At 37.1% G+C, this 25,716-nt stretch overlaps 2 protein-coding genes across 2 annotated transcripts; one reads left to right on the top strand and one right to left on the bottom strand.

Moving 5' to 3' along the window:
• The first annotated feature begins 18,096 nt into the window (after nucleotides 1-18,096).
• Nucleotides 18,097-19,615, top strand: LOC139450962 (putative nuclease HARBI1). Its single transcript, XM_071232784.1, has 4 exons — nucleotides 18,097-18,267; nucleotides 18,622-18,744; nucleotides 19,099-19,233; nucleotides 19,357-19,615. The coding sequence occupies exons 1-4, from the start codon at nucleotides 18,107-18,109 to the stop codon at nucleotides 19,613-19,615; spliced, it is 678 nt and encodes a 225-aa protein (XP_071088885.1). The 5' UTR covers nucleotides 18,097-18,106.
• Nucleotides 19,616-19,658: 43 nt separating this feature from the next.
• Nucleotides 19,659-22,178, bottom strand: LOC139450961 (uncharacterized). The gene is made up of 8 exons (XM_071232783.1): nucleotides 22,139-22,178; nucleotides 21,718-21,917; nucleotides 21,541-21,601; nucleotides 21,191-21,253; nucleotides 20,716-20,790; nucleotides 20,376-20,405; nucleotides 20,023-20,103; nucleotides 19,659-19,856 (listed from the first exon to the last, which is right to left on the bottom strand). The coding sequence occupies exons 1-8, from the start codon at nucleotides 22,176-22,178 to the stop codon at nucleotides 19,663-19,665; spliced, it is 744 nt and encodes a 247-aa protein (XP_071088884.1). The 3' UTR covers nucleotides 19,659-19,662.
• Nucleotides 22,179-25,716: the final 3,538 nt, after the last annotated feature.

Below are 25,716 nucleotides of genomic sequence, written 5' to 3'. Positions count from 1 at the left end.
TAGCCACCTCCATTTGCATAATAAAAGTAAGTATTTATTGGCTGAGACCGCACAGCAGTACTCCTACCGTGCGACGGCGGCTTGTAAACAAACCAGACAATCAAGTGATCAATGAAGCAGAAAATCAAGTGACACGACAGTGCGTTTACAGATTTTGTTTGAAACTGATGAAAACAATGTTAATTATATTTTGAATTACGTCTGCTGTGTACAAGTGCATAGACTGTGATGCTTATAAGAAAAGAAACACGTTTAAGACTTGCATTCGTTCTTTCAATACATTAGGGCCCAGTTATTAGTTGTTGGTTGGTTTGTTGTTTAACGCCGCACTCAGCATTATTCCAGCTATATGACGGCGGTCTGTAAATAATCGAGTCTGGACCAGACAATCCAGTGATTGATATCATGAGCATCGATCCACACAATTGGGATAGATGACATGCATCAACCAAGTCAGCGAGCCTAACCATCCGATCCCGTCAGTCGCCTTTTACGACAAGCATAGTCACCTTTAACGGCAAGCAAGGGTTGCTGAAGGCCAATTCTACCCCGGAATATTCACGGGTCTTACTGCAAAGTATTAACTAAAGATTTATTTCGTTGGGATGACAGAGTTTGTCTCTTTCATGATAATTAGATGCGATAACACCAACACCAACACCAACCATCATCATAACACCTCTTAAATTGCTTATTAGTTCGGGATCGGATGGACAGGCTCGCTGATTTGGTTGATGCATGTCATCGTATCGCAATGGCGTGGATCGATGCTCATGATGTCAATTACAGGATTGTCTGGTCCAGATTCGATTATTTATAGACCGCCGTCATATAGCTGGAACATTGCTGAGTGCAGTGTTAACGTTTATTCTGATGGTGGCAATTGAAATGAGGCATTCCTGGTTAAGTTGTTTCCTTATTTGAAAATGTATCTTTAGTGGTAGTGCTTTTATCTTTGTCAGTGGGTTTGGTTTCATTGAGATTATAAATAATAGGAGCAGGCCGCATCAAATTTTGGCAAAATAATACAGACACACAGGCGCACAAATAATTCTAAAAAGAAAGCAACTGAAAATGATGACAGAACAAAATATCAGCGTAGAACATTTCTTAACGCCATAAAATCCTAAAATTCCCAGAATGACGTATTCGAGGAAGTAATAAATGGAACAAAAGAACTTATATATAGATATGGAAAAGAGGCACGGGACTTGAAGATGGTATCAGTATTACAAAGTCCCCCAATCGCTGTTAGCATTCTTCAAACAGTTCCAAAAGGGTAAAGTGTTCTAAAGAAATAAGGAGACCAGTGATACCAGTGAGACCTGTTTCATATTTAGATATACGCATAAAGATTCAGTGACAAAACATGCTTCACAAGACTATGACAAGAGGGATGACTTCAAATTTCCAATAGTCAACTTTCACTTCATGTCGAGCAATATTTCAGCAGCTCCAGCCTTTGGTGTTTATATTTTACAACTTTTGAGATACAATCGAGCATACTCTTTCCACCAAGATTGCAAAGAGCGTCATACGACTCTAGCTCAGAATTTGTTTGATCAGTGTTAAAACATTCAAAGCCTCAGTAAAACTTTCAAAACGTTTTATGGTAGGCATGTGGGGGACATTTCCAAATTTGACGCATCAGTGACAAAAATGATGTTTATTTTGACTTCCGCCATACGTTCTTATGTTTTTTTCAGGTGAACAGTTGACTTGCCTTTGCATGTGTTTGTGACGAGTGCCACTATTGGGCAGGATACGCTCAGCTCACCTATTCGCAAACACCTGGTATAATTACTATTTGGATAGTGATTCATAAACACATGCTAATGATATAGTCGGAATCGTACAATCGACTCAGTTTTTATGCAGCGAATGCTATTGGATATGGAAAGGGTTTGGTCGCTTTATTATTATTTTGAGGAAGACGAAGGTCTAAACCATTAATCCATTTAAACTATTATTCATGAACATTTACAGATAAATAAGAATAAGATATCTGCTCGTTGGATGCCAAAGTTTCTAAATTCTGATCTTAAGGAAAAACGAACTGACATTGCCAGAGTTTATTTCGAGTTAATTGATGAGGATTTCGTTCAATTCAAAAAGAGATTAGTAACGGGTAATGAAACATGGTCAGTATGATCCCGAGTGAAAACGTCAATCCCTGGAATGGCACCATTCCACTTCTCCGTCACCAAGGAAATTCAAGTCTTCAAGATCAGTGAAGAAAGTTATAGCCACTGTATTCTGGGATGCAAAGGTTTTGATCGTTGTTGATTACTTAGAAAGTCAAAAGATTATTACCGGTGACTACTTTGCTGATTTGCTTTATCACCTGGCCTGAGAAATGCTATCAAAGAAAAGCTGACTGCTGGAGTTCTACTCTTTCATGACAATGCCTCTTCTCACACTTCTCGACCTGCAGAGGCTGCGGTGCCTCAATGTGGGTTCGAAGAGCTACATCACCCTCCACCTTGGCACCAAGTGATTTCCACCTGTTTCCTAAACGGAAAGAACCCTTTCGTTGAAAGAGTTATGACGACAACGATGACTTCAGAGCTGCCGTGAATGAACCATTTTTGCGGTTGACCAAGCAATAATTGAAATATGTTTAGTTAATTTCGTATCTTTAGATATAGTGACGCCGAGCTGTTTGTGAGTTTCTACATTTTCAATGGCACCATGAGCTTAAGCGATTGTTGGATAATGCTTCACCTGTTCGCGACTATAAGTCATATATTTTGTCTTCATGGGATTAAAATGGTCAAACCATGTGCTTGCCCACTTATGAAGAGAGAGTAAATATTGATTAAGTCTTTCTTCGATTAAAACCATATCAGTAGATGAAGTTCCTATGCATGTATCTTCAGCGAATAAACTAGTAATATTTTGAAGCTGGTCATTTATATCTTTGATGTAAACTAGAAATAGGAGCCGCCCAAGTACAAAACCCTGGGGGACCCCTGCCTTGTTGAATTTATCACTTGATAAACTACCATTAACTATAATTGATACTCTTTGGCAACGATCTGACAGATAACTACAACACATCGCTGATAATTTACCGGTAGTACCATATTGTTGAAGCCTATGCAATATACCTGTATGCCATACCCTGTAGAAGTCTTTAGAACTATCACAGAATATCATTCAAAATGATTTATGATCATCAAGCGAATTACAAATATGATTATTAATTTCGATCAACCTCTTCATTTACCGGTTGGCACTTTATGTGATCTGTTATTTCTTGATTTTCAATAGCTATATAATCCAATTCATGATTCAATAGTTTAAGAAATGGTGGTAGCGAGGTGCTTTCATCATCTACATTACAATCGTTTAGAGCTTCAGGTTTATCATTATCTGAAAATGTATAAGTGTTTTCATCAGTGACCAGAGAGAATCTTTAAAAAAATGGCGCTGTATTTTCCAATACTCATGAACGTTTTCTTTCATTTGTGTAGATAATAGTCCATGTAAGTTAAAATTATGAAAATACTTGGCAGCTTTCTTCAAAATATTTACTTTATTTCTTTGTTTACTATAGTTAGAAAAAATCGCGTTCGCTGCATGTTCGTCTTGCATTTGTCCCCAGGCGATCGTTTATTCTTATTTCCCCCTATGTAGTTCACTATCAAACCATGGTTTATCTTCTGGCCTTATTGTAACAGTACGGCTTGGTATACATAAGCTTATATAATTTTAAAATGTGGACATAAAAATGTCACATTTGCATCACAACTTTTAAACAACAACATCCAATTAGTTAAACACAGCATAGTCAACATTTATATAATTCAGAACTTCTCTTACATGGAACCTTTTTATGTCAATGCAGTGCGTTAACAACACAACTCCTTTGTGATATCCGGGCTGAAGTCGACTGCACTCGACTCTAAAAAATTATAATCATCACTGATAAGAATAGGGTCAAGCAGAGTTTGTGAACGTTGAGTGACGCATGTTGGCTCTTTAATTACATTACGTAAACTCTTCCTAGCTAAAACATCGTGGAAATGATGAATATTGTTGTTAAGGAAATCTTCGTCAAAATCACCGAGTAGAACAGTATAGGGTGTATAACCTATTGCAGTTTCGAGTGAATGCTGTAGATGATCCCAATACAACACAGGGATGTTATTAGGTGGTCTGTACGATGCGCACAATAATATTCACTTCTTTGGCATCGAATTATTTTCTTAATTTTATTATTCTAAATCTCCCCTTCGTTTAATATATAACGTTGACGAGAAATACACAATGATGCCACCACAAACCAATTTCTATCCCTCCTATACGGAGAGAGGTCTCATTTCGGAACATTTGTGCTTACAGAATCATCAACGTGTCTCTGTGAAACTTAATATATCACATTCAGAGATTTTCTGAGAAATACGAGGTAGTTTATATCGTAGATTTCATAAATCTAGGTGAAATATGGTTTTACTTGTTATGAGAACGCGTTTACACATGTGTGTATATTTACACTAGAAGGAATTTGCATCATGTCTGGAGCAGGTGCAAATGTAAATGTACATTGGTTTCAAGGAGTCGAAACGTTGTATACAAATTAAATCAAACACATGTTGCCTCACATTAGAAATAGGAACTGCCTAAGTACAGATACCTGGGGGTGCCCTGCCTTGGTGAATGTATTACGTGATAAGCTGACCCGTGAAGATCCGGGGTAGAACAGGTCTTCAGCAACTCATGCTTGCCGTAAAAGGGGACTGTGCTTGTCGTAAAAGGCGACTAACGGGATTTGGTGATCAGGCTCGCTGACTTGGTTGATGCATGTCATCTATCCCAATTACATGGATCGAGGCTCATGATGTCAATCACTGGATTGTCTGGTCAAGACTCGATTATTTACAGACTGCCGTCATATAGCTGGAATATTGCTGAGTGCGGCGTAAAACAACAAACCAACCAACCAACGTAATAAGCTAATAAATACTCTTTGGCAACGACCTGACCGTTAACTTACGACACCTCGCTAGTAATTTACCAGTAAAACATTGAAGCCCATGCAATACACCTGTATGCCATACCTGGTCGAATGCCTTAGAAATATCACAGAATATCATACAAAATTGTTCATGATTATCATTACAAATATTATCATAAATTTCGATCAGTTGATATGTAGTACAACTATTTGGCATCAATCCCGATTAATATTTGGAAAGTAGTTATTTTCCAGAAAGTAATTATACATTCTTTTAAAAATAAGATGTTAAAGATAAAAGTAAATAGTCCTGTATTTGGAAGGGATGGATTTATCTCCATTTTGGTACATTGGCATTACATTTGTGTTGGGAATGTGCGTTATTTGAGCGGACGCCGTTTTCTTTTGGTTTCAAGGAGTCAAAAATATGTATACAAATTAAATCAAACACATGTTGCCTCACGCGAAAATTGTTGGTGAAGTAACTCTCTTCTCATCAACTTTGATTGGAAAATAACCTGTTTTGTGTTGAAAGTCGTGAACAGACTGACAAATATGTGTGCCTTACACAATTTACATACTTCCATATTTACACACCTAAGATGCTTTTCATGTGAACACATAGTAAAAAATTACTTACGTTAGTAACTGTTGTACATGTGAGCGGGGTATAAGTCTTTTCAAATATGAATTCCATACCAGATACAATATCTCAAGAGTTTTATAATTACAACTTGTTGAAGAACACCTTTGTTCCGCTGAATAATTGAGTAAAAGAAGGATATTTCCATTCAAAGAACTAGATGCGTGTGCATATAGTACACGAGTGGCTTAGATTAAATATACAGTGGCAGACAGACTAAATGAAATGAAGTGTCGTGATAAACACATATTACTCTTCTTGACTAAATATGTCCATTAACGCAATTATAAGCGAGACAACGAGCAGATTTACTCCAGCGCAGTGCACTGTGCTACCAAACCATGTTTGGACACTGGCTGTTTGTGTTGTTGTCAACACTAAAACTGTGGTCGAAGAATGTCATGAATGATACAAAAGATGGATATAAAATTGTATCTAATATTGAATGCAAAGAGCTCGATCTCATATATAATTTTAAATATAGATGCATCATGTGGGTCTCACAAGTTAAACTAATTTGATTTGGCTGTGAGACCTCGAGTTTGTTTTGTGTTTGTGGCACTGGTCCACCGCGTGTAGATTCGTGTAAGAATCGGCCCTCAGCAACCTATTCCGACCGTACCGTGGTGATTCAGGGATAGAATTGGTCAACTGCCATCTATGCTGGTCGTACCATGAGTATTGCGAGTTAGAGTTGGTCCCCATCCAATAGAAAAAGTATAACTAAGATTGTTTGTACTTTAACCAACATGTATTGAATATAGAAGTAACATGGAAAACATGATAAAATAGAGAAGAAGCTACTGATACATAATTCATGTAACATGACCATAAATATATCATGTGTTTGTTTCCACTATAAAGTGATGGACATTTTTACTAATTTAATTATTTTCTTCTTCGGAAACACTTTCTTTTCCACTTAGAATTGTTGCTAACATGGTACCCTTAGACACATAATGTTAATAAACAGGGATTATCTTATAAAGTATATTCCTCATATTCAAGAAAATGGTTAAAAGCATTTTCGCATGGTAAACTGGAAGAGCAGGAAATTATGTGCGACAAATTCTAAATATATTATCATTTGTATTGCTGCATCTGTGTCTAAGCATTGTGTGTATAATATTAATTGCACGTTTTCCATTACTGAATAGTAAGAGGATGATCTAATCAATATCTGTTCTTTTGCCAACACCAAACAAATTGTCAACAGTTGCTAACTTTTATGCGTACATACAGAGTTGAGCGGACGGTGTTTTCTTTTGGTTTCAAGGAGTCAAAACTTTGTATACAAATTAAATCAAACACATGTTGCCTCACATTAGAAATAGGAACGGCCCCAGTACAGATCCATGGGGGAGCCCTGCCTTGGCGAATGTATTACGTGATAAGCTAAAAAATACTCTTTGGCAACGACCTGACCGTTAACTTACGACACCTCGCTAGTAATTTACCAGTAAAACATTGAAGCCCATGCAATACACCTGTATGCCATACCTGGTCGAATGCCTTAGAAATATCACAGAATATCATACAAAATTGTTCATGATTATCATTACAAATATTATTATAAATTTCGATCAGTTGATATGTAGTACAACTATTTGGCATCAATCCCGATTAATATTTGGAAAGTAGTTATTTTCCAGAAAGTAATTATACATTCTTTTAAAAATAAGATGTTAAAGATAAAAGTAAAAAGTCCTGTATTTGGAAGGGATGGATTTATCTCCATTTTGGTACAGTGGCATTACATTTGTGTTGGGAATGTGCGTTATTTGAGCGGACGCCGTTTTCTTTTGGTTTCAAGGAGTCAAAAATATGTGTACAAATTAAATCAAACACATGTTGCCTCACGCGAAAATTGTTAGTGAAGTAACTCTCTTCTCATCAACTTTGATTGGAAAATAACCTGTTTTGTGTTGAAAGTCGTGAACAGACTGACAAATATGTGTGCCTTACACAATTTACATACTTCCATATTTACACACCTAAGATGCTTTTCATGTGAACACATAGTAAAAAAATACTTACGTTAGTAACTGTTGTACATGTGAGCGGGGTATAAGTCTTTTCAAATATGAATTCTATACCAGATACAATATCTCAAGAGTTTTATAATTACAACTTGTTGAAGAACACCTTTGTTCCGCTGAATAATTGAGTAAAAGAAGGATATTTCCATTCAAAGAACTAGATGCGTGTGCATATAGTACACGAGTGGCTTAGATTAAATATACAGTGGCAGACAGACTAAATGAAATGAAGTGTCGTGATAAACACATATTACTCTTCTTGACTAAATATGTCCATTAACGCAATTATAAGCGAGACAACGAGCAGATTTACTCCGGCGCAGTGCACTGTGCTACCAAACCATGTTTGGACACTGGCTGTTTGTGTTGTTGTCAACACTAAAACTGTGTTCGAAGAATGTCATGAATGATACAAAAGATTGATATAAAATTGTATCTAATATTGAATGCAAAGAGCTCGATCTCATATATAATTTTAAATATAGATGCATCATGTGGGTCTCACAAGTTAAACTAATTTGATTTGGCTGTGAGACCTCGAGTTTGTTTTGTGTTTTTACACTGGTCCACCGCGTGTAGATTCGTGTAAGAATCGGCCCTCAGCAACCTATTCCGACCGTACCGTGGTGATTCAGGGATAGAATTGGTCAACTGCCATCTATGCTGGTCGTACCATGAGTATTGCGAGTTAGAGTTGGTCCCCATCCAATAGAAAAAGTATAACTAAGATTGTTTGTACTTTAACCAACATGTATTGAATATAGAAGTAACATGGAAAACATGATAAAATAGAGAAGAAGCTACTGATACATAATTCATGTAACATGACCATAAATATATCATGTGTTTGTTTCCACTATAAAGTGATGGACATTTTTACTAATTTAATTATTTTCTTCTTCGGAAACACTTTCTTTTCCACTTAGAATTGTTGCTAACATGGTACCCTTAGACACATAATGTTAATAAACAGGGATTATCTTATAAAGTATATTCCTCATATTCAAGAAAATGGTTAAAAGCATTTTCGCATGGTAAACTGGAAGAGCAGGAAATTATGTGCGACAAATTCTAAATATATTATCATTTGTATTGCTGCATCTGTGTCTAAGCATTGTGTGTATAATATTAATTGCACGTTTTCCATTACTGAATAGTAAGAGGATGATCTAATCAATATCTGTTCTTTTGCCAACACCAAACAAATTGTCAACAGTTGCTAACTTTTATGCGTACATACAGAGTTGAGCGGACGGTGTTTTCTTTTGGTTTCAAGGAGTCAAAACTTTGTATACAAATTAAATCAAACACATGTTGCCTCACATTAGAAATAGGAACGGCCCCAGTACAGATCCATGGGGGAGCCCTGCCTTGGCGAATGTATTACGTGATAAGCTAAAAAATACTCTTTGGCAACGACCTGACCGTTAACTTACGACACCTCGCTAGTAATTTACCAGTAAAACATTGAAGCCCATGCAATACACCTGTATGCCATACCTGGTCGAATGCCTTAGAAATATCACAGAATATCATACAAAATTGTTCATGATTATCATTACAAATATTATTATAAATTTCGATCAGTTGATATGTAGTACAACTGTTTGGCATGAATCCCGATTAATATTTGGAAAGTAGTTATTCTCCAGAAAGTAATTATACATTATTTTAAAAATAAGTCATGATAAAAGTAAATAGTCCTGTATTTGGAAGGGACGGATTTATCTCCATTTTGGTACAGTGGCTTTACATTTGCTGGTTTGCCTTATTTAAGAGAGAAATTTGCACAACAAACATAGCGGATTCTGGATTGGAATTGGTCCACAGCAATCTATGCTGATCGTACCGTTAGGATTCAGGGAAAGAATTGGCAAGGGCAGGGACAGTTGCTCATGAAATCAATCACTTAATTGTCTGGTTCAGACTTGATCATTTAAAGGCAGTCGCATTTAAAGGCAGAGTGTGGCGTTAAACAACAAGTGTGACCACCCGAGCAATACTAGAGACCAAGTCTCCACGGTTGTTCATGTATGTATATATTTAATTTGTAACACTTAGCCTACTGTTTGTACTACCAATTGTCGAAAGCCCTTTGTTAAAACACTCAAAGATCCAAGTTAGTTTATTGCAAGGTGCAGAGTCCGCACGTTACCTTTCGACTTCATCACAGCGAGAGTGGTGAGCCTGGAATCCCAGAGAAGTGCCTATAATCACCAGAGGACTGAAATGTCTTCAATAATGTAGAAATAATTATTGGAAAACAATAATCATTATTTTTTTTAAATGCTTTCGTTGAAATTTCACTGTCAGTGCAAAATAATACCAAGTCGAGATTATCCACCTAAACAGATACATTTAGTAAAAGTACAGAATATTGCGGCAACTGAAACTCAGTGATGACACCAGATGTTCGCGAAAAGGGTGAACATGCCCTGCCCTACCCGTAGCAGTCGCCATTCACACAGTTTTCGACGGCGGCCTGTTAACGAGACAACCAAGTGATCGATGAACCAGAAAGCCCAGTGACACGATAATGCGTTTACTGATTCAGTTGAAACTAATTAAAACGATATCTTAATTTTGAATTACGTTTGCTGTGTTCAACTGCAGTGATTGTGCTTATATAAATGTAAAGAAAAACGTTTAAGAATTATGTTCTTTTTTGCAACACAAGGGGGGGGGGGGGGGGGGGGGGGGGGGGGGCAATTTTAATGTCTCGGCTCAAACATGTCTTTTGTAATTGAATCAGCATAGATCAGCAATGATCGATGCAGTTCTTGTAAATATAAACTGTAAATGCAAGAGAATAACTAGCACATGTGGAGTCTCATTTGTTACTTTGTTCGAATAGTGCCTGTGTTCTCTCAGCACTGAATAGGTACCCGGTAGAATGAAATGATAATATTTCTGTTAACCATCAAGATCATCACAGGCAGCTTGGGTTGTATACTCCCCAAGGAGCTGAGAATGAAAATCGAGTGCACACTGATCCACTGACATTGGTAATAATGTTACGCTTTGACCATTCATAGGGGAACAAATTTTAGCGCTTTGGGCTACACCTTGAGCGTGGAGTATTATGTACACTCATCACGAGACAAAAAGGAAATTGGGATGGGTTCTAAAGTTGACTTATAAAGGGGTCGAGAATTGATCGTGACACTGACAAAGGGAAATTCGCTCTTGTAAACAAATGTACATAATCTATTTTGACCTTTTGTGTTGATGATTTTGAAGTTTCCTTCAGGCACCACCATCCACATTCAATACTGGATCAGAAACTGCATCAGAAACTTCATTACCAAATGGGGCGAGTAACAGTGCCTCAGGGTTATATGACAGTGACGTTACGGTAACGATGTTAACTTTGAAGTCATGTCTTTCGAAATAAAGAATCAATACATACAAAATAGCTGTGGTCATTACATTTCATTGTCGGTAATTTCAGACACGTCACAGATTTCTGACAAACTCAGCTTGGTCAAACATACAAAACCTTTCAACAAATATCCACACTGTCTTTTTCGTACCTGCAATATCTTCATACTGGTTCTAAAAATTAGTTCCGTCTGAAAAGTTTTTTCCAAATTTATAAGTGAGTGAGATGGGTTTAAGGTTGCTTTGAACAATATTCAAGTTATATCACTGCGTCGAACCCACGAACAAAGGTTTCTAGCGTCCCCAAGGGAAGCCACAAAGCACAGGGAATTGCGTCGCAATAGGCGTCTGGGCCACGCTGCCCCCAAATGTTATGAGTTCGATTGCTGCTTTTTCGTTCAGTATGATGAGGGATATGCTAGGTCCTGCATCATATTGTAACGTCAGTACCAAGTAGAGCGTTCTACATGAACTCAAGCATACAACTTTCAGATATGAACCTACAGGTAAATACTAATAGCTGTTGCAATTATGTGTTGTCTGTCGTACAAAAACATCTTCGAAAGCTTTGTTGAAATATGTCCATGTTTATATCATTTGATTTTTTCAGACTTTTAATACATTTTCAACACATCTTGTAGACCGATAGTTAATTATAATGCCATTTACCTACATTTAATGGGTTCCTTTCCATTTAATTGCCTTGGTGACGTTGAAACGATGTTAAGTTGGTTATGATTTCAAAAGACCAATTCTAACTTTTCTTTTGCAAACAGGACTTCAAAAGTTATCAAACGACCATGCAACATCTTTAATGTCCCTCATATCAGACGAACGTACAGAATGCCGGTTTTAATAGTGTGAAAATTTCTTTCTCGAGATCTTATCTACTGGTTACATATACTAGTACATATAAATTTAAATTTAGAATATGTTTGTTTCCACTATTAATTGATAGACATATTTACTAATTGAATTATTTCGTCCTTTGGATAGAGTTTTGTTACCACTTTGAATTGTTGCTGAATCGAGCTGAACCCCTTTATTTATAATGCGGATAAACAAAAATATCTTTTTTAGTCGTAAGGTTTTTAATGTTTCGTCATCTTTTTCAGAGGTAGTCAGCTTCGAAATATAAACTTTCTCTTGGGCAAATGTGGTCAATCCTGTAACATTTCTAGCAGCATCACGCTGTATTAATGTATTTTATTCTCATTATAAGAAGGACAATTGTCCCATGCCGCGGATGAGTGTTCAAGAATAAATCTAATAGATGTCAAATAGATTTTTTACACATAGTATTTGTCTGATTTATATTTATGTTTTACGCACAGCTGAAACCATTTTTTTGCTGTTGGCCTAGCAATAATTAAAATATTTGCTAAAGTGACAGTTAGATACTTGTGAGTTTCTATATGTTCAATTTCACTGTGGGCTTATCGACAGTTGGATAATCCCTTACCTGTTTGTGACTAAAAAGCATGTATATTGCCTTAGTGGGAATAAAATGTTCAAGCCATGTGCTTGTCCACTGATGAAGGGAGAGAAGATATTGATTTAGTCTTTCTTCGATTAAAACCATATCAGTAGATGAAGTTCCAATACATGTGTCATCGGCGAACAATCTAGTAATATTTTGAATCTGGTCATTTATATCTTTGACGTAAACTAGAAAAAGGAGCCGCTCCAGTACGAAACCCTGGGGAACCCCTGCCTTGGTGAATTTATTACTTGATAAACTACCATTAATAAATACTCTTTGGCAACGATCTCATAGCTAACTACGACAACTCGCTAATAATATACCAGGAATACCCTATTGTTGAAGCCTATGCAATATATCTGTATAACATACCCTGTCGAATGCTTTAGAAATATCACAGAATATCATACACAGATATTTATGACCATCAAACGAATTAGTTGATAAGTAGTATAATTGTTTGGCATGAATCCCGATTGATATTTAGAAAGTAAAGAAATAGTCGTTCTTTTAAATATAAGTCGTTCAAATAATTTTCCAAGACAAGATAACAGTGAAATAGTCCTGGAGTTGGAACGGTGGGATTTATCTCCCTTTTTGTACAGTGGCATTACGTTTGCTAGTTTACACAATGGTGGGAGTGTTGAATAACAAACAGAAGATTGGTTATGGATAGTGATAGAAGGTTTTTTTAAAAATAGGGCTCAGGTTGTCTGGATTACTTGCTTTATTTACCGGTGGGAACTTTATGAGAGCTGTTATTTCGTGATTTTCAATACCCGTATAATCCAATTCATGATCACAAAGTTTATCAAATGGTGGAAGCGAGGCGCCTTCATCATCAACATAACAATTGATTAGAGCTTCAGCTTATCAAAATCTTAAAAATGTTTCAGGTACAATGTTATTATTACTGGCATCAGAAAAGTTGGACAATAGTGCTGGCTCAAGAATCGTTAGTCATGTGGCTCGGTATGTTCTTATAAAGGTCCAAGTTAGTTTTTTGCATGGTGCGTATTCCGTCTGTTACCTTTCAACTTCATCACAGCTCGAGTGATGAGCCTATAATCATAATAAGATTGATTTGTCTTCAATAATTTAGAAATAATTATTTGAAAACAATAATATTTTTTTTTAAATGCTTACGATTTCTTTTAAATATAAATTGTCAGTGCAAGAGAATACGCAGTCTTGATTATAACAGAAACAGATTCCATTTGGTGTAAAGTGCAAAATAGCTGTGAAAATCACATGGATTGACCACTGAAAATCAGTGATGACACCAGGTGTTCACGTAAATTGTAAGCTGCCGGCAGAATGAAGAGACCTTAAGTTGAGCATGGTGCTTCAACCCACCCTCAACCCAGAGTGTATCGCGACCTGGAAAAGGCCTGTGAGTCTGAGGGAGCACCTCGTCACTGGAAGAAAGACACCACAGATAAACTCCTTGATGCAGTCGGCCATCTGTTGAAGTATAAATGACCTTGTGTATAACAACTGATTTTGAACTATTGTGACATGAACTATGATAACTTGAAGGTAACTTGCCCAGTCACCCGCAACTGTAGATAAACTTTGATATTTCTTGTTGTCTGTTAGACCATGATCATTTTTATATATTTAGTTTATGCTTCATAGATAATAAAATCTCTTAGATTAATTCCAAATGTTTGTCTTCTTGTTGAATACAAAATAGTCCAGTCCATTCTTCACAAATGGGGAGACTTGACTGACTGACTGATATATGCGATTTAACGTGCACTTTCCGATTGTAGCGTATTTCGCGTGACACGGGCCTGGCCGGACCATTTAGTGTATTCCGAAAAGGGTGAAAGTGGTGTGTGCAACCCAAGAGGGGGCTTTTAGGGGTTGCTTATATTGAATTTTTGGAATTATTAAATTTGGAATAAATGCCGAGGTGGGTGGAGGAGGGAACTAAGGGAGCCGGGTGAGGTGGGTGTTTGTATGTTTATTGATTTTGGATTGGTAGATTAATGAGTTTTTAGATGCGCTTAATTAGGGTCGGTTTGTTTATTTATTTGGTTAGCTAGCGTTGTGTCTATTTTGGGTATTTTGAGTTTAGGGGTGAAGATATTTGATTTTTTGCAGTTTTGTTTAAGATTTTGAGTTTAGTATTCATTGTGGTAGGTAGTTATTCTTTGGGATATTGGGGTGAGTAAGGGGTGTTTGCTAGCTAGAGCTTGGTTTCTTGGGCTTATGTTTTGGTTAATTAAGTTTTGGATGAGAGGGTTTGTTTGGGACGCGGCCCAGAAATTAAGGCTTAGATGTTCCCTGCGTAGAATTTAGTGGCATTTCCCCTGAAAGGGCCTGAAGTGAGGTGTAGGAAGTGCCATGTTGGGTGCGTGTAATTAGCTTAAGGGCTTGGTATTGTATTGAGTCAAGTTTTTTAGTTAGAGAGTTGTTAAGGGTATTGTATATGGCGCAGCCGTAGTCTAGTTTTGATCTAATTAGTGCTGTAGGAGTGAGAGGAGGGGATCTTTGGAGGCTCCCAAGTTAGAGCCGGTGAGACATCTTAGTGTGTTAAGGTCTTTGCTGCATCTAGGGAGGGGAGACTTGTGACTATCAGAGCTTATATACCACAAGACAATAACTTGTTGTCATAGGACTGTGCGGAGTAGACTGTAGGTGATGTGATTCCAATTCAATACGAATAGCAGTTGCAATTGTATGAAGCGATTACGACGAAAACATTTTAGAAAGGTTTCCCTGTTTATATCACTGCCAGATACACATATATCTGTCAGAAACACATTTAAATACATTTTCCAAAAATACTTTGGACCGATCGTTAAATGTACCGGTTCTTATCAATTTCATTGCCATTGTGACGCTACAAACATTCGCAAATAACAAATGCTCGAAATCCTTTGAAAGGTTGTTGATTTGGCTATGATTTCAGAGTAGACTTTGTGATAAAAAAAGACCTCATATTACTTCATATTACTATTTTGACTTCAAAAGTTATGAAACGAACGCATAAAATATTTCACGTCCCCCTTTCAGATGATCGGACCGAATGCCTGATTCAAATGTAGAATGAAATTCTCTTACCCGAGAGCTTAAATACCTCTTACATATACAAGAAAAACTGCATAAATTACATTGCTTTTTTCAAATGGAAGCTCATGTCTGCCATCGTAAAAAATACAGTTATAGCGATCCCACGCTGTGATATAGTGTTCTCTCGTTATAGAGCTGCATCCCCTTGGTTCGCTCCATGGACACTTGTGCTGAGCTTAATAAAATATGTGAAATATGTCATGTGATATGCACGGCCGAGTACATATTATTTAACCTAGCAACTTCGATATCAGTATTGGTTGCATAGTCCATATACCACCACATGAACATGGTATAATGATGGCACACATAGTTTACCTTTTTCATGTTTGACCCTAGTTTCAAATTCTTTCGGATTTAGTAGATAGTTGTGCATTTTGAAACAATTCTATGTGATTAATTGTAATTTTATGTCTTCTGGTCATTTGAACGCATTTCATGATACCGTAGAGAGCAGAATAAGGAAAATTCAGAAAGATCAATTTGCACGTGCAAAACATGTCGTGATACAGGCAGCTTTGTCACAAGTTATAAAATTGTGTGTTGGCAGGTGTCATGGATAGTGAGGGTGACCGCGTTCGGCGGTGTAATTCCTGAGAGTTTCAAGAGCTTCGGCCCTGCCCCACACTGAAGCCCATGTACACATGTGGTGTCTCCTCAGGCAAGTGACTTTGTTCGAAATGTGCCTCTGTTCACCCAGCAGTGAAAATGGGTACCCGGTGGGATGAGATGTAAATATTTCTTTTAAACGTCTAGCGCCTGACAAGGCAGCTTTGGTTGTATACTCCCCAGGTAGCTGAGAATGAGTGAGTGAGTGAGTGAGTTGGGTTTAACGCCGCTTTTAACATTATTCCAGTTATATCACGGCGTGTCAGCTTAATGTGGGAGGAAAGCCCGAAGTGATGCAGGTCTCAGACGTTTACCACTTCGGTGAAACCCACGAGCACGGGTATGGTGCTGACAAACCTAGAAACATAATCGGGGTGAACCGGGATTGGAACCCACAATCATAGGTTTCTGGCGTGTCCAGGGGACGCAACTCTGCACAGCGAATCGCGGCGCCTTAGACGACTGGGCCACCCGTGCCCCCAGCTGAGAATGAAAATCAAGTGCACTCTTATCCAATTACCGGTGTAATAATGTTGACGCATGCACCGGGTGTATGAAGGCTAGGGCATTATTATTAAAAGTGTGTATTAAGGTGCCTTACATGGAATCACCGAGTTCACTTGATGTACATAAGTGACATTACAAACCAAATTAGAATTAAAAAAATATAATATCGAGATGATGAATAATTATTAATAAAGATATCTAGATGTATGCTGATACTCATGAAGTGAAAACAAGCCATTCCGGTGCAGAGGCAAATTGCTTGAGGTAATGATAAAAATTACAAGGCTTGCGAATAATTGACAATAATGATGCGAACCCCCTCATCCCCCAACCCTTCCAGTGAAGGCAGTGAGCTGAGCATACCCTGTCCTACAGGCAGAACACCATGAGTGAAGGAGATGATCATGTTCTGTCACGCCCTTTTTATGGGGTGATTAATATATATGCAACGGGCGACACTACCACATCTGTGAGGGTGCCAACCCCCGTCCCCTGAATTCCGAAAAAAACATCCAATGTTTCACTGTCTTATTTGCTAACCCCTGAATAGCGAATAAAATTTAGCACAATGTTCAAAATTCACTGCACAATGTTTGTTTGTTTGTTGTTTAACCTCGCTCTCATCAATATACAAGCTATATGACGGCGGTATGTAAATAATCGAGTCTGGACCAGACAATCCAGTGATTTACATCATGAACATCGATCCACCCAATTGGGATCGATGACATGTATCAACCAAGTCAGCGAGCCTACCCACCCGATCCCGTTAGTCGCCTTTTACGACAATTCAATTCTCGAACAGGTACTGAGAATAACCCTCCTGGGTGCCGTTTCACGAAAGCCTCTTAGCGCTACGACCTCCTAAACCACGTCGTAAACCATGTCATAACTTTTAAGGCCGTTTCACAAAGACCTCTTAGTTTACACCACGTCGTAAATTCACCCTAAATCTACGACAGCCCTAGGGCTCTCCTAATGTAGTTACGACCTCGCAAATTCAAACCATCATGGCGACACATGCATTCCTTTTAGAAATTATTAACAGAAATGGTATCAGGAGAGAACGTGTTTTCAGGGACAGAAGTCGGGCACTAGATGTTTTAGATGATATTGATTTGATTTCGCGATATCGATTCCCGAGACATGTCATCATTGAACTAGTGAATCGAGTTGATGAACAACTGTCTCGACCGACTCAGCGTTCACGTGCACTATCTACTGAGGTCCAAGTGTTGTGTACCTTGAGATACTTTGCTAAAGGGGGCCTTTACAGCGAGATCGGCGACATTCACGGAGTTAGCAAGTCAAGCGTTTCCAGAGTACTTGCCGATACCACGTCCTCCATTCTCCGTACCGTCCGACTGATACATTTTCCAGCACTGGCCAAGCACAGACAACTTATGGAAGAATTCCACCAAATCTGTGGTTTCCCAAAGGTTCTTGGATGTATTGACTGCACTCTCATCCCTATACAGAGGGCTAAAGTAGACGAGGTCGCCTATGTATCACGAAAAGGATACCACGCTGTCAATGTTCAGGCAGTGTGCGACGCGAAACTTCGGTAACTATAAATAACACGTCCTTGACCCCTTTACCGGAAATGTTGTTCATAGCCTTGCCAAGACTTTATGAAGTAATAATTGGCGGCGCTCGATAATAGAGTTTAACTACTTAATGTAATCCATACCTTATGTACTTTGGTAATAAATTTATAACGTTTTACTCTATAATCATGTCAATGTTTAAAGAAATAATGTAGAAACTAATTCTGAATTATTTTTTTAAAATAATAATTAATTAACATGAATAATATGTTCTTTTTTAAAATAATAACTAAGGAAGGGGATTTCTTATCTCGATAAACCTTATTATAAGCAAAGAGTAGCTAGAGATAATTGTTAAATTTGTTTTCCAGTTTCACCAATGTTGTTGTCTTGTGGCCAGGGGCAACCCATGATGCCCACATCTACAACAACTGTTCACTAAAGAGAGCTTTGGAGGAAGAAAAACCAGACGGATGGCTGCTTGGTGATTCAGGGTAAAAACATTGATGATATTCAACATGAGTTCTCTTGCCTATATATGGATAATGACTTGTCTGTATCAAAGTAAGCAATCCATAAATCTGATTCCTTACATATTATCTCACCCTGAAACCTTTCCAATCAACCATTTTGCTTATATAGTAGATCAAATTGAATTTTTTGTAGAACATATGTGAGTGGTGACTGCAAGAGAAAACAGGAAAAAAATAAAGATGTTAAAGAATTACTATCATTCCCCTGTATATGTTTACAATGACATGTAAGAAGTAAAACAATGGTTCTGAATAGGTTTGTTATATGAAAATTAAACATGCTCTGAAAATAAATAATACATCATGCTGTTACAGATATGCATGTAAACCGCATCTACTGACCCCAGTACTGAACCCAGCTAACTCCAGTGAGGAGAGGTACAATAGGGCCCACATTGGTACCCGCAACACCATAGAGAGGGCCTTTGGAGTATGCAAATCAAGATTTAGGTAAGTATATACATGTTATTTTGGGGTTCTATAAGAAAGTATTCTTGAATGACTAATGTTAATTTACAGTAATTACTAATGTAGCCAGTGATGTCAGATTCTGAGACACAACTTATTTTACAGGTGCTTGCACAAATCCTCGGGATGCCTGTTATTTGAACCCGAAAAATGCATAGCTGTCATCACTGCATGTATGCAGCTTCACAACCTGGCAGTAAGCCTAAGACTTCCAGTTCCCCACGACACACCTGACACTGGTATAGGAGGTGATGAGAACCACACAGCTCATCAGCAGGCCCCTAGTGATGATGGAAATCAAATCAGGAGACTTCTCATCCAGTCTAGATTTTCAAGTATGACAAAAAACACACAATCTATTTAGAATGATTAAAGCTGCTTTTATTTCAATAATTATTATGGTTCATGTATTTAAAATTTAATGATTGAAGACAGCAAGCTGTTACTGTCCATGGTTTGCATGAACTGAAATTTTTCTCGTTCCAGGTTGAGCCTCTCCTGCTGAATCTCTCTGAGGGACTTCAGCTCACACAGAATGCCCTCAAGGAGCTGCCCTTTCCTGTCTTCATACCCGGACAGGGTCTTCATGTAGTCATCCCCTTTATCTGTCAAACAAAGATTATTTATTCCATTCAGTGTGACAACTTTGTTAATTGGGTCATTCACTCTTGGACACCATAAAGCTATGTCTTAAGGATATTTTATATCAAAATTTAAGGAATTATTTAATTAAATTATAATTGTTAAGTGAAGGTTCATATTATTATTTACCTTGAACTGATTGTGATAATCTCTTCCTTATATTTCCACAAGTAGCTCTATGGGATGGGGTGGCTTGGTTGTTTGATGCTGCTGTAACATAATTATACATTATGTGTATATACATTGAAAGGATGACTGAAAGAGAGTGCTGTTCACAAAACACAACTTCCTGTTACTGATTACAGTGAATGAATATTTTCGCATTTTAACATGACTGGTAAATGGTCTATGAACTGATTGAGAGTTGGGATAACAGTAATCGCTGAACCATTTAACAATTGATGTATTACAATAAAAAAAACATGATGTAATAAATGTGATTATAAGTTTCTTCAGAAATATGGAAACTTAAGCGTACTTACAAGCTGGTTCTGGAAGACAGCTCTGTGCCTCTGTAAGATATATTGGATAGGCTTACATGTAATTCAGTACATATTAAAAGATAGTGAGGATTTCTGGATTGATGTTAGCATAGGAATATTTCGTTAATAATATTGCATTTGTTTGTTATAAAATTTTTAGTCATGGAAACATTTATAGGAATCTGAGCTCACTCTTTCTACCCAATTCGTTAAAAATTTCCTACTTGACAGAACTTGACATTTATTGTCACTAATTTCTATGTTAGTTTCATGTTAATGTGTACATCTAGAATAAACAAAAAGTTCTTTTTAAGGTTTTACTATTATTTATAAATTTTACCTGAGTTTGGTGTTAGGGCAGTTTGGCTGTCATTTTCGAAGGCATCAACAGCCATGCCAAGACACATATCTACTTCTGAAATAGAGATTCAATTGTAATTAACTCAGGATGTAAATAATGCAACAGAGATAATATACATTTAAGCAACATGCTTTATTTATTTTGTTTTCAGTATGTTCAGTGAAGAAATGCTATAGTTACCTTTATGGTTCAAAACTGGCTCCCACAGGAGATATCGCTTGGGTGAGATCAAGCGATATCTACACTGTATCTTGTGATATCAAATATATCAACACTCATTGATAACAGTGGAAAAAATCCTCGGCGAGCCTCGAAGTTTTCCCACTTTTATCAACTCGTGTGGATATATTTGATATCAAAAGACACTTGGGTGAGATTCTCTATTTATTCCACTGTGTAAATGAAAAAATATCAAGTGCAAATTTAAAATTTTCAGGTGAATGATTTATTTTACCTATTTCTTCGGCCTGTGTCCCTGAGCCAAAAGTACAGTTGGATTCCTCCCTAAAATCTGGAACTGAAACAATTGCAGGATATATTATTGATTGGAAATAGTATCAATATGTGTGAAATATTTGAAGAAAACACATTTATGTTTAGTTAATAATTTTTCTTCTTCAACCACATTGACTTTAGCTGAGTAATATGATTTGTAATTCCTATGTATTGTATGAAAATAAATATTTTGTTTCTTTATGTAAATGTTACAAATGTGATACTTGTGAATGTACATATCATGGGACCCGTGAAGATCTGGGTGAGATATCAGGAAAAATCAATTTCCATTTGAATATTCAATATTACCTGGTGATTCAATGCCTCCAGGAATCCCCTCCACTGCACATCGAGGAATCAACTGTAGGATCTAGAATAAAAGCAAATGATAATTTATTCCTAAGAAAATTATGTCTTTTGTGTGATTTCATGATAGTACATATCATTATGTACTGAAAAAGTGTATCACTGAAATATTTTATTTACCCTTTTTTCCATTGAGGAGAGTTCATCAGGGGGTGGCCCCCCACCGGTTTTTCTTTGGTTTTCCCTCCTTCCACTTTCTGCCTTTTTAACTGCTGCCTTAAGATCTGTCCACTTTTTTCGTATCTCCTCCTCGTTTCTTGCCGCAGTGCCACTTGCATTGATTCTAAAACAGTTAAATTTGCCTTTTTTGACAAACAAATCTGAATAAGCATTTTCCTATTTGTGTCTTTTTCTCTTACATGTGTTTCCTGGTCTGATGCTTCATCATAGCATTACTTGAAATCTAAGCATCGTGTGGGATTCTTTTTCTATTTCATTATTTGTGAAATAATGTTTTTCAATTATTGGTATTGATATTTACATTTTAGGGACGCTTTATGTACACTCAATTGTCAACGTCTCACGAGAAACATGGACTTACTTTTGAGTGATGTCTGACCATATTTTCTTCTTAGAGGCATTTGTGACAGAATTCGTGAATGACGAATTTAGTGTGTCAATATTCGCTTCCACGCCGGTTAAGAGTACTTCAATTTCGCCGGGTCCAAAATTTCTTTTCCGCTTTTTGCTATTGGTTGATGCGTCCATAATATGCTAAATTTTCTCGCAGGACAAGATTGACGTCTGCTTGGCCGAAAGGGGGAGTAACTCTAATCATGCTTCGTTCTTATTTTCAAGGAAGAAGAGTTAAATAGATTAATCTTCAAATAATCTCCCGAATATTGATCTTTTATTCTGGAAATATATGATTACGACCAATTTCTGAATAGTAGTATGCTTTCAGGCCATGCTTACCTTTTAAATCTCTGTATAGGGAACTGTCTCCATGTGAAAACGATGCCGATCGATCATCAGCCGATCAAATTGACAGGTGCCCTTTCACTTCCGGGTCCCGTTGCTATGTTAAATACGATGTCGTAAGGTCTTGCGACGTCCTAGTGTAAGACTGACTTTACGATGTTGTTATGATGCTTTCGTGAAACGGTCGTAAGGAGATCCTAAAGAGGGTCGTAAACCGCGTCGTAGCGCTTAGGAGGTCGTAGCGCTAAGAGGCTTTTGTGAAACGGCACCCAGAACCTGAATTAAATCACGGTGATCCAGATATATTTCCTGAAGACGATCCTTGTGACATTAGTAAACGATCGTCACTTGATGATGTGGTTAACAAATTTGGTCGCTTTCTTCTTAATTTATGTTATGTATATAATCTGTATATCATGAATGGCAGAGTGAATGGCGACAGAAGTGGTGAACTAACATGTGTAAGTAGTAATGGCAGTAGCACAGTTGACTATTTTATAGCGTCAGCTTAATTCTTCAGATTTGTTGATTGCCTGGCTGGGCACAGACTCCGACCACTCTCCTTTAGAACTACAGTGTGCATTTTATAATCCTGTATCGGAACCATTATCAGAGGATATATTTTCTGACAGTTTTAGATGGAATGAATCTAAAAAACCTGACTTCTTTTGATGAGATGTCTGACACCCTGTTTCACACTTTGAGGAGTAATATGCATGATGCGGTCGATCTCTTTATAAACATTCTTTTTGAGTCCGGCAAATGTGTGAAACGACGCTCGTGTTCAAATTTGTTTCCTTAAAAGCCCTTCAGTTTAAACGGTCAATGTAAAGAACACAAGAGATCAGCCAGAGGAGCCCTTCGCAAGTTTCGTCGCAATAGATCAGAACTAAATAGAAGAAATTATTGTAAAATAAGAAAGAAATATAAAACTGAATGCAGACAACACCTTAACTCTTTAAGACGTCTGAAATAGAATAAATTAACCAACTCATTAAAGAATTCAAAGCATTTTTGGAAAGAGATAAAGGTGTTAGGATCTACACCGAAACGTCGCACTAATTGTAATAAAGAAGTTGTTCATCCATAGAACTCGTCTTACTTCAACAACCATGATGTTGTTACTGATGTAAATTTATCTGATGTTGAGCGAGATATTTTAGAATCGGAAATTGTAGTCGCTGAACTACACGATGCCATTAATACACATAAATCAGGTAAATCTCCAGGCCCCGATGATGTCCTAGCTGAAATGTTAAAAAGTTCAAAACATATCGTTACTCCCTTTTTGCACAAATGTTTTAACGAAATATTCAGAAAGGGGATATTTCCAAATGCATGGTCTAGATCTGTCATTGTGCCTGTATTTAAAAAGGGAGACGTGACCAACCCCGATAAGTATAGAGCAATTTTTCTAACAAGCATCTTAGGTAAACTGTTTGCTAAAATTCTAAACAATCGTCTTACTACCTCGCCTAATGTTTTTGACAAAATCCCACCAACTCAAGCTGGCTTTAGAAAATCATATTCACCTGCTGATAATATTTTCTCACTTTATGCTATTGTTCAGAGATATCTCGGATGCCGAAAACGTAAACTTTATATTGCCTTTGTAGATTTAAAAAAGCTTTCGACACTGTTGACCGATGTAAACATTGGGATTGTCTTAGGGCAGCTGGTGTTGGTGGGAAAATGTTTACTATTTTAAAATCAATGTATGAAAATGTAAAATCTTGTGTACGACATAATAGTGGAGTCACCGATTATTTTGACTGCGCCATGGGAGTTGTATAAATACCTCGGTGTTGTTTTACCGTTTAACCTTAATCTTAAACATCTAGTTAACGATCTCGCCCTACGAGCAAAAAAGGTCCTAATAAATCTATTTGTCGTTCTAGATAAATTGCGTGTTATCTCACTTACTATTTTCTTCAAAATGTTTGATGCTCAAGTTCAACCAATCTTATTATTTGGATCAGAGGTCTGGGGTTTTGAAACCTAATACAATATTGAAAAGGTACACTTAACTGCAAGTAAAAGATTTCTAAATGTTTCTAAATCGGCTACAAATCATATGGTCTATGGCGAATGTGTTGGATACCCGTTATATATTTGTTCATATTTACGTTTACTCAGATACTGGCTCAAAATAACAGAGATGTCGCGGGAACGAATCCCAAGAAAATGCTACGAAATGCTTGTCTATCGTGATAGTGTTGGTTACGTAACCTGGGCATCAAACATTAAGCATTTACTCTTCTCTCACGGATTTGGATATGTTTGGCGTAATCAAAGCGCTGGAGACAAAATGTGTTTTCTTAGCTCTTTTAAGCAGGTAGCAATTGATATGTTTACTAAAAACTGGAGGTCGTCACTAGATAACAGTACACGCTACGGCGTCTATAAAACCTTTAAATATTGTCTAACACCAGAGGTTTACCTGCATACTATAACAGAGAAAAATTAGAGACACATTTATTAAACTTAGGCTAGGGTTAAATGATTTGATGTGCAACAGGGGTCGCTTCTCCTCTATTCCTTTTCCTAAGGATATGCGTTTTTGTCCATTCTGCGAAAACCATATTGAAAACGAATTACACTTTTTGTTTATATGTCCAATTTACGACAGCCTGAGATTTAAATATATGCCTGATATCACTAAGAACCACTATTCCATGAACAAAATATTATCTTTTAATGGTATCCCTAGTCAAAAATTAACTAAGATATTACAATACATCTATCAAAGTCTACGAGTGCGTAGTAAATTAATTAGTAAATCCGATATGTCCAGAAATAATTAGTTGTTTTGAAACTTTCGCATCTAGATCAGGAGTATCTACATTTCATTTTTGTCTGTTTGTTTCTACTAGAAATGCATATACATTTAAATTGTCAAATTGTCTTGACATGATGAGTATATTACTGATAGATCCTTTTGTATTGAACGTCGCGCTATGGCTGAAAGCCTTTGCGACGTAAAACTTCATGTTTCCATTCCATTCCCTTTGTATTTTATACTACTACTGCTGCCACTGTGGTTATTACCACTGTTATTACAATACCTCTATTACATGTCAAGCATCATATTAGTTATCCAATAATTATATAATGCGCTGTACAGCTGTAAATGATATTGTTTATCTGTATGTGTATATGGGCCAAAGGCCTTTCATACAATAAAGATTGATTGATTGA

Source organism: Haliotis cracherodii, unplaced genomic scaffold (genome assembly GCF_022045235.1).
Source record: "Haliotis cracherodii isolate W230 unplaced genomic scaffold, xgHalCrac1.p SCAF_8, whole genome shotgun sequence".
NCBI classification, from domain to species: domain Eukaryota; kingdom Metazoa; phylum Mollusca; class Gastropoda; order Lepetellida; family Haliotidae; genus Haliotis; species Haliotis cracherodii.
This window is presented reverse-complemented; position numbering and strand designations above follow the sequence as displayed.

Excerpts from the sequence above, each read along its gene's own strand:
- LOC139450962 (XM_071232784.1), top strand. The coding sequence starts at position 18,107 with ATGGAAGAATTCCACCAAATCTGTGGTTTCCCAAAGGTTCTTGGATGT. Across the intron at positions 18,268-18,621 it reads GTGTGCGACGCGAAACTTCG|TTTCACCAATGTTGTTGTCT; the intron begins GTAACTATAAAT and ends TTTGTTTTCCAG. Across the intron at positions 18,745-19,098 it reads TGGCTGCTTGGTGATTCAGG|ATATGCATGTAAACCGCATC; the intron begins GTAAAAACATTG and ends ATGCTGTTACAG.
- LOC139450961 (XM_071232783.1), bottom strand. The coding sequence starts at position 22,178 with ATGCCTCTAAGAAGAAAATATGGTCAGACATCACTCAAAA. Across the intron at positions 20,791-21,190 it reads GACACAGGCCGAAGAAATAG|AAGTAGATATGTGTCTTGGC; the intron begins GTAAAATAAATC and ends TCTCTATTTCAG. Across the intron at positions 20,104-20,375 it reads CTGTCTTCCAGAACCAGCTT|CAGCATCAAACAACCAAGCC; the intron begins GTAAGTACGCTT and ends ATTATGTTACAG.